Here is a 9,634-nt window from a genome sequence, read left to right as displayed (position 1 = left end):
GGGAAGAAATGGGTCAGGGGCTCCCAACAAAGCTTCAAGGCCTGTGCTTTCTCTAACACTCTGGACACCAACCCAAAAGGGCTGGGAAAACATGTGAACGAGAACCGCTCTCACAGGGGAAATAGTCCCTCATTAGAGGAAGCCATCCACCAAGAAGAAAAGAAGGGTGTGGCTTTCCAGAACCATGAGAACACTTCTCATAACTCCAGCATAAACCTTAGCCACCAAAGGAGACTTTTTCCTTCTTCCTAAAAAGCTGAGTCAGTTGCTTAGTTTTAAAACTCACCCTCCTAGGAGGACCTCCACACCATATCCACAAGCTCTGAAGACAGAAGACACAGTAGATTTCCCTCCGTGTAACAAATGGAAAACAAAGCCAAGGAGAAGGAACCTACTCATTGTTGCTCCTCTTACAAACCAGCCGGCGCCTCCCTAGTCTCCTCACTGCTGCCTGCACCTCCTGGTTCCTCAGGGTGTAGATCATGGGGTTGAGCATGGGGGTCATGACCGTGTGGCCGATGGACACAGCCTTGTCCATGGAGAAGGCAGTGAAGGGCCGGGCATAGAGGTAAATGCTGGGAATGAAAACCATAGACACGACGACGATGTGGGTGGTGCAGGTGGAAGCTGCCTTCCTCCTCGCCTGCCCAGAATGGGACCTTAGGATCACTAGGATGATGGAGTAGGAGGTCAAGAGGAGAAGGAACCAGATGACATCCAGCATTCCACTGTTGGAGATAATGAGGAACTCCAGGAAGGAGGTATCCGTGCAGGCAAGTTTCAGCACTTGGGGGACATCACAGTAGAAGTTATCCAGGACATTGGGGCCACAGAAAGGCAATGGGAGCATTAGAGCCAGTTGGGAAATGGAATGGACAAAGCCTCCTACCCAGCTAGCCACCACCAAGCCCACACAGAGCTGAGTGTTCATGATGGTGATGTAGTGGAGGGGCCGGGAGATGGCAACAAGGCGGTCATAGGCCATGACTGAGAGGAAGAAGACCATGGCACCTCCCAGAAAGTGGAAGAAGAAGATCTGGGTCATGCAGCCCTGGTAGGAGATGGTCTTCTTGTCAGAGAGGAAGTCCACCAGCATCTTTGGGGCAGTGACAGAGGAGAAACAAAGGTCTATGACAGCCAGATTTCGGAGCAGAAAGTACATGGGAGTGTGGAGCCGGGGGTCCGAGGTCACCGTGACCATGATGAGGAGGTTTCCCATGACAGTGGTGGTGTAGACAAATAGGAACACCAGGAACAGGAGGAGCTGGAGCTCTGGAGTCTGGGAGAGTCCCAGGAAGACAAACTCTGACGTCCATGTGAGGTTCCCTGGCTCCATAGCACCTTCTACAAACACCTAAAGAAACCGAACCACAGGCATAGATGCCTGGAGTGACTACATGCCTTTTTAGTGTCTGGAGCTCAGAACTGAGTTGTCCAGGTCTATATGGTGGGCATTCTAGGTGTAGACCATAACATGAGATGCTGATTAAATGACTTTGTCTGTGGAGAGTTTACAAGTTGGTGCTGTAACATACATTCATGAGATATCTTAAAGCAACCCGCTTTTTAGAGACTCTGTGTGATATAGTTGTGGGGAGACACATGGAGTCCAACAGAACATCAGTCAAACTTCAGGTGTCCCATTTCCTTAAGATTTGACCTTGATTAAGTTTACTTAATCTCTTTGGTTTGTCTCATTATCCAAAAGTTAGGAATAAAAATACTTTATGGCATTTTCTGAGGATTTAAGTAGAATGACACTTGCAAAATTTCTAGAAAGTGCCTGGAAATAAGTGATAATCCCTCTCTGGGTCATCTCCTCCTCTAAAGACATCCTTCCTTCTTCTAGTCTCAAATAAATTTTTCTCCCCGTCACTTTTCACACAATGTTTAACACATCGTAATGTGAATGAACTTTTTATGTTCTCTGTTTGCCCTCCACAACACAACCCAACAGAATCCTACAGACACATGGTCTCGATTTCACAACGCATTTGTGTCCCTCGTGCCCATCCTCGCTTACAGATGGTACTTGGTTAAGCACCTGGTGTTGAGTGCCAGATGGGTGAATGGCTACAGGGCATGCAGGTGGGCGCAGAGGAGCCCCTGAACATGGTTGGATGCCTGGGATATGAATTCTTCCCCATGCCCTAGTGTTCCTTCCCCATACCTTAGTGTTCCTAATGTTCCTTTACTTGGTGAGTTTCCCCAGAATGTACCTGACACGAGAAGCAGAGGGATCGGGGACTTTCATCAGATGAAGTAACAGAATGAATATAATGTTTGAAGAACACTTTGCTCTTTCCAAGGAACCACCATTTCAGAAGACGGTACTGAATCCCAGGGCAGAGGAGAAAGGGAAATGTTGCAGGAATAGAAGTGGAGATTAATGAAGGACTAAAGAAGGAAGATGAAGAGGGAGGGAGAGGAAGGAACAGAGCAGGTGAAGGAAGGGGAAATGGGAAGATGGTGGGTAGAGGGTGGGGGGAGGAAACAGGCCAAAGCTGGAGAAGGAGGTGATGGAGGAGGAGAGATAGAGGGGCCCCGGGGTGGGGGGGCTGGCCGCAGTACCCATCCTCTCCCACCTGCCTGTGCAGCCCACTATCTACTAGAGATCTTTCTGTTCTTTTTTTTTTTTTTTAAGAATTTATTTCTTTGACAGAGAGGGAAGGAAGGAGAGAGAGCACAAGTGGGGGGAGCAGCAGAGCGGGGGTGGGGGGAGCAGGCTCCCTGCTGAGCAGAGAGCCCAATGCGGGGCTCCAGCCCAGGATCCTGAGATCATGACCTGAGCCGAAGACAGACGCTTAACCCACTGAGCCACCCAGGTGCCACGAGATCTTTCTGTTTTTACCTCCCACACCCATGCCCCTTCCCTCCGGTCCACCTTCTGCGCAGCCGTCCTGGAGACCCTTCTCATCACGACTCCAAGCCGAGCTCATGTTCTGGTGGTGCCGCGCTCACTAGCGCTGGTCCGGAGCCCAGCACCTCTGTAGATCCCATCATGGGGGAAACACCTACCTGCATCTGTGCAAACAGCATCCACGCAGCGGGTCCAGCGGGCTCTGGGCTGTCAAAACAAAGCCTCTGCCTGCCTTTCTAGTCAGGATCTCCTCCTCCGAGGACCACGGGCTCTTTAATGGATTGTGGCTTCTTAAACCTGCCACCTCTTTGTTCCTTTCCTCCTTTGTCTTTCCTCGTTTGTGTCCTAGAATTCCGTTAGTTAGCGTCTCTGCCTTAGACAATACTCACTCGGACCTCACCTTCTCTGGCACCCGTTTCACCCATTCTCCCCTGCGGAATTAATTCCCATGTCTTGGGCTTCTTGTAATATTTTAAGAACCCCCCTCGGTTGTGGGTCTGTCATCATTTATTTGTTCCATCTTCTCCCATCAACCAACTACACTGTAATTTCCATATCTCAGTAACCTCAGAACTTGGAACAGCAGCTCTGACATGTACATGCTCAATAAATATTGTCAAATTAATGTGGCAATTAGGTAACTGAGGGATGCCTGGGTAGCTCAGGAGGTTCAGCGTCTGCCTTAAACTCAGGTGATCCCTGGGTCTTGGGGTCGAGCCCCCTGTCGGCCTCCCTGCTCAATGGGGAGCCTGCTTCTCCGTCTGCCTCCTGCTCCCCCTGCTTGTGCTCTCTCCCTCCCTCTCTGTCAAATAAGTAAATAAAATCTTTTAAGAATTAGGTAATTGATTTTGTGGAGAGTTTCTGAATAATGTTGCTTGTCCCCTGCCCCTAACTCAAAAGGCTGGTTCTATGTCCAGTTGCTAACATTACTGGGTTTTACATGTAACTAAAAGCGGCCGTTTTAACAGCACATCCCCCTGAATTACTTCCCAAGGCTGACCTCACAGTCAAGTCTATCACCTATTTATTCTGCCCTCCCTCCAACAAGTGTTTTCAGGAACCCAATTATTGCTGACCTATCGGCAGGTGAGGAAACCCTCAGCCACCTCACATGCATCCTCATGGGCATGACCCTGGGGAAGAGGGCATGACCCTGGGGAAGAGGGCATGTTCTCGGGGAGAAACCATCAGTTGAGCTCAGGAACCTGAGCGGGAATGATTCCCACTAGGGGCAAGGGAACAATGGGAGTTGTTAAAAACTTGCTAAGTCTCTCAAAACACTATTTGCGAGGTCTGCCTTGAGGGCAAAAAACAAACAGAAACCCTACTGAGGATGTTGGAAATTGTAGAGATTCCTGAAATAGAGGATTAGGAGACCAAGATGAGAAAAAATAGAGTCTTTTCAAAAGAAGTCAGCTTTCTGAGATTTTCAGAAAGACTCATTTCATAGAGCAGTGGTTCGCGCACGTGAGAATGCCTGAGAAGCAAGCAGGGTGTGTTGACACTCAGAAAGCCCCACATGGAATTTTCGTTGAGTAAGACTCCAGTGGCACCTGAGAACTTGAATTTCTAACAAGTTTTCAGAAGATGCTGCTGCTGCTTCCCTGGGGCCACAGTTTGAGAACCACTTCAAGGTCGTCAGCCCAGCATGTGAACAGTTCTCTCGCGACATCCCCAACACCACTGGTTGGCTATCTCAAAAAATAGTTTTAACTGATCTTGACTTGGGCAAGTCATAGGTGGGGAAAAATTTGTATATGACCTTGGAAACCAAAATTGTGTAAACTTTGTCTCTTTTCTGCCAACCAGACCACAGAGTTGAATCCTCATCCATAATCCAATTCTACTGGACCATCTATAAAATTCTAGTACTCCGTATATATGAGCATAACTCAGTAAGATCTTTCCTTTCGTACAAGGACTAGTATAGGAAGTACATATATTTTCTTATTATGCTGAACTGGTGATAATTAGAATTACCTGGCTTTATAACTTTGGTGTACTATCAAAACTATGATTTCTTAGACTGCTCTGTCTACATGAGATTTCTAGGTTGGTTTGAGTTCTTTCAGTGCAAATATTTATACTTAGCAACATGAGGTCCCTCTGGCATATAAAAACTCTATTCGAACTTTGGTTTCTCCCACATGCAAGAGCTATAGATTTAAAAAGCTAATACTTCCCAATATTTAGCATTTGAATCCATTTTAAAATCCACCCACTTGTGGGACCCCTGGGTGGCTCAGTCTTTTAAGCGACTGCCCTCAGCTCAGGTCTTGATCCTAGGGTCCTGGGTTTGAGTCCTGCATCAGGTTCCTTGCGCTAGCAGGGAGCCTGCTTCTTCTGCCTGTCATTCCCTCTGCTTGTGTGTACTCTCTCTCTTTGACAAATGCATAAATAAAATCTTTTTAAAAAAATGAAATGATAAAATCCAGCCGCTTGGGGCTGCCTGGGTGGCTCAGTGGGTTAAGCCTCTGCCTTCAGCTCAGGTCATGATCTCAGGGTCCTGGGATCAAGCCCCGCATCGGGCTCTCTGCTGGGCGGGGAGCCTGCTTCCTCCTCTCTCTCTCTCTCTCTCTCTGCTTGTCCCTCTGCCTACTTGCGATCTCTCTCTGTCAAATAAATAATTAATCTTAAAAAAAAAAATCCAGCCACTTGTAAAAATAGCCTGTGTTAATGCTGGGGAAGGCAATAGGTTTTTACCAATCTCATTGACTATCAGATGTCACTAATTATAACATTATTAACTGTAATTTAATTATCTAGCTAATTCCTTATGATTCTGATTTAGTTCTCAATTAGAAAACCCATGTGTGTTCTAGTTGATATATGTCTCCTCTCAAGGCACACAAGTGTCCGTAGAATGTCTGTTATACCACCTCTCAACCCCAAAGTTGATTCCTCAGTGTGAGATGGTGGGTGATTTATCTGTTTTAAAAACTGATTCCACTGTGGCTTATTGTTTTGAGGTATTGTAGCTGACCCACTGTGAAAATTCAGTAAATGTTTGTTAGTGTGAGTGGAAGTTATCTTCCTTAAAGAGCAGGAAAGCCCAGAGAGCATGTCTGAGTCCACCTCTATGCTCAGTGCTGGGGATACCAAAATAAGACACACAGTTTGCTCTCAACCAACTCCCAGTCTAGTGGGGAAAACAGACCCAGAAACATATAAATGCACTCACTTCAAAGATGAAACAGCTCTATCAGGGGAACACTCAAAGGTTAAAGGGCTAAGCCACCAGCCATGCCTGGGAGAGAGGGGAAAGCTTCCCAGAGGAGGTGATATTTGAACAATGGGGCAGTTCATGTCTGTGGGCAGAAGTTTGTTTCTGGCAGGAAGAACAGAGGCCCAGAGGTGAAATGGCACAGCATACACTCCGGGAACCCCAAGTGCCTCAGCAAGGCCAGTGCACAGGGAAGGGGTGGGGGATGAGGGTGGAGAGGAGGCAGGGGTCAGACTCTGGAGAGCTTTGAGAAATCAGGTTAATGAATTTAGATTTTATCCTACAGGACATGAGAAGCCAGTGGAGGAGATGAGCAGGAGAGTGACCTACAGAGGAAGGCCTTCCTGGCCACAGGAATGGGGGAGATAGAAGGTTGGGGAGACTAGACAGAGGGGGGCCTGCTCCTTTGTTCCTTCACACCCTATCTTGTTTCAGAAAAGACTTAACGAACCCTGAGGGCCATTAAGGGGCTGTAACTTTGCCTGTGGCCTTGACCCATCCCATTCCAGGTTCAAAAACTCTTGAAGATGTGAGGAAGGTGAAGAGAAAAGAAGAGGAGGGGAGGGGAGGGGAGGGGAGAGATAAGACAAGAAAGAGGAGAATAAAAAGGTAATTCAGAAAAATCAAGGAGTCAAAGCCAATGAGCCAGCTGGGACCCATGGCCCAATGATATTAAGACACTTCCTCAGTGACTCTGTGATACTCTTGGCCTTTCCATAATGAGCCAAGATGGTCTCTATGGCTCCAATCCTCATACACGCCATTCAAAGGCTGGAGGTGAGGAAAATGGTGGGGACAGTTTCCTTCTCCTCCTGCATCACTTGCCTTGAATCACAGAGGAAAAATCTTTCTGAAAATCTCCCCAGCAAACAAACACATCCTTTGTTGTATTTGTCATTTCTGGATCACTTGAACATATGAGCACTCTTAGCTTTTAAGTGTTCTGGCAAAGTGAACATCTATATTAGGGAACAAGCAAGGAGAAAGGAGTTGGGAATGACTGTTATGGTCTTATAAAGCACCTGGGAGCAGGAATGAACATAATGGGCCAGAAGCAAGAGACTCATGACAGTGATGCAAAGTTTCTCTTAAAAAAGAAAATTCATAATAGGAGAAGTCACCAGCTCAAATGCAAGTAATGTAAATGAGAGAGGGAGGTCAGGTAGGAATCTCTCTCTCCAAAGAAGTCCTGAGATGCATCACCCATCTCCATCCAGTACAAAATTCCAGCATATGAGCCTAAGACAGGAAATCAAGATTATTTTTCTTTAGAGAAAAGAATTCAGAAAAGTAATCCTTTATGTGTTAAAACTTAAAGGTCCTTCAGCAAATAGCTGCTTCCCACCTGAATCCCTGAGCAAAATTTAAAAGCTTTACTTATACATGGAAGTAGCAACTAGCATTATATTGTCTTACTCTTAAATGCAGATAAAAAAAGATCACCAGGATTTAAGGAAGACCACCAATGCAAAGAGCAAATATAAAATAAATAGAAAAATGAAAGACAGGAAAACAGAAATGGCCTAGGAAAGAGAAGGAAACTTTTTTTAAAGGGTAACTTCTTTTTTCTTTTCTTTCTTTTTTTTTTTTTTTAAGAATTTATTATTTATTTATTTATTTATTTATTTATCAGGGAAAGAGAGAGAAAGCACAAGCAGGAGGAGCAGCAGGCGAAGGGAGAAGCAGGCTCCCTGCTAAGCAAGGAGCCCAATGTGGGACTCAATCCGAGGACCCCGGGATCATAACCTGAGCCAAAGGCAGGCGCTTAACAACTGAGCCACCCGGATGTCCCAGAAGAAAGCTTTTTAAAAAATCTCCTTTTTATATAATCAGCATCCTCTGAGAGAAGCAAGAAGATATAATAGCCATAAAATAAGAACAGGATGGGATAGATGAAAAATCACAGAACAAAAAACAATTCTCAGAAATTAAAATATGTTGACAGACATGAAAACTATAATGGAGGAACTGGAAAATAGAGTTGAGAGAATTGCTTCTGAATGTAGACTAGAAACGCAGTCTGAATAGGGTGTCCGCAGATGGGCCCAGTGTGGGCTGTCAGAGTCTTCCTGGCAGCTGCCCTTTGTGGGCATTCAAGCAAGAGCGTCCCCAGAGGGTGACCACTCAATGTGGAAGGTTATGTCTTCAAAGGGATGGGAAGCATGTTCATGCAGCAGTGCAGTCCAACAGCAGGTGTTGGAGACCAAGCAGGGCGAGGAGGGTGTCCACACAGGATGTTGGGATGTGAGGTTTTGGAGAGCACGAGTAGGCTAAGAAAATTGGGTTGGCCTGCAGTGGAGTGAGGAAATGGAACTAGTATGGGAGATTGGTTGTATAGAGGGAGATGAATTAAATAAGTTAGCAAATTAAGGATACAGTGATGTCAGAGGAAATGGCGAGTGGAGAACTCCAAGGGCCTGTCCCTCCACAGAAACACTGAAAAGATATATATGCCAAAGAATAGAATTAAAGACTCCAGGAATAAATCCATACATTTACAGTCAATTGATTTTTTTTTTTACAGTCAATTGATTTTTAAAAGACTTTTCAGTGGGGGCAAAATAATCTCTTCAACTAATGGTGTTGGGACAAGTAGATATCCGCATGAAAGAAAAAAGCTGGGCGACCACCTCAGACCATATACAAAAATTAACTCGAAATGGATCTCTAAGGGCCTATTTAGCCAGAGTGGCCCCACCTCGGTTGAACAGCCATTTTGTTGTTTATGCAGTAAAACTTAAATTGACCCTGCCCCTTCCCCCAGGGGACTTAACTTAAAACTAGTTCCAGGTAACAAAGCCCAAATACAAGCGTGGGTTAGGCCAGGTGAAGGTGTTCAATCGGTGGGGGTGCATACTGTCTCCCTAGCTACCAAGGAGTATGGACCCCGCCCTTTGGGTGCCTTTTGGGTGCCAATTCTGACCAAGGTGATAGGCTAGTTCAAGTAGTTACTATGGGGTGAATTATAATTCAATTGGCCACCCGTGTGGAACCTAGCATGACTGTGCAGCTTTCTACTGTGTGTTACAATCTCATTGGCCACTTGTGTGTGGCCAGGCCCAACCACATGGCCTTTGCTCTATAAAAGTTAGTCTGTGAGGCTGGGAGGGGTCGCCTCTTTGCAAGAGATGTCCCTGGCCGATCAGTTTGATTCTCAGTGCTTGGCGCGAAATAAAGCTTTTTTTGACCTTCTCTTTGTATCAGTCTCGCTCCTTTGACCATGGACCCAACAGTTCAAATACCTAAATGTAAGAGTTAAAGCTACAAAACTCTTAGAAGAAAACTGGAGTAAATCTTCATGACTGGGGATATAGGGATGAGCAAGTCAAGCAGCCAAAGAGTGACTCCTAAGGGCCATTCCTCAGCAAAAGGAAGCAGAGTAGGAGGCATTTCCCTACTCTTTAAGGCAATGCTTGATTCCAGAGCTGGAACAGGGAAGTACAAGGTAAGCGTGGGCATATCACTGGGCCAGAAAGTAAGGATGTGTTCAAAGAAGAAAAAGAACACAGAAGCCAGCTAGGAAAGACTCTAACCACCCAAATAGGGGGAAA

At 46.0% G+C, this 9,634-nt stretch overlaps 1 protein-coding gene across 1 annotated transcript; it reads right to left on the bottom strand.

Annotated features, from left to right (window-relative positions):
- Positions 1 to 388: 388 nt before the first annotated feature.
- On the bottom strand, positions 389 to 1,339 carry LOC101671483 (olfactory receptor 4D2). The gene has a single exon (XM_004747399.3). It carries the CDS (start codon positions 1,334 to 1,336, stop codon positions 392 to 394), a length of 945 nt encoding a protein of 314 aa, XP_004747456.1. The 5' UTR covers positions 1,337 to 1,339; the 3' UTR covers positions 389 to 391.
- Positions 1,340 to 9,634: the final 8,295 nt, after the last annotated feature.

Source organism: Mustela putorius, unplaced genomic scaffold (assembly GCF_011764305.1).
Source record: "Mustela putorius furo isolate JIRA1106 unplaced genomic scaffold, ASM1176430v1.1 tig00003962_pilon_pilon_pilon, whole genome shotgun sequence".
Classification (NCBI taxonomy): domain Eukaryota; kingdom Metazoa; phylum Chordata; class Mammalia; order Carnivora; family Mustelidae; genus Mustela; species Mustela putorius.
The sequence above is the reverse complement of the archived record's forward strand: the minus strand, read 5'-3'. Positions and strand labels throughout refer to the sequence as shown.

Bases quoted from the DNA above. Each gene is read 5' to 3' on its own strand.
- LOC101671483 (XM_004747399.3), bottom strand. From the start codon at position 1,336: ATGGAGCCAGGGAACCTCACATGGACGTCAGAGTTTGTCTTCCTGGGA.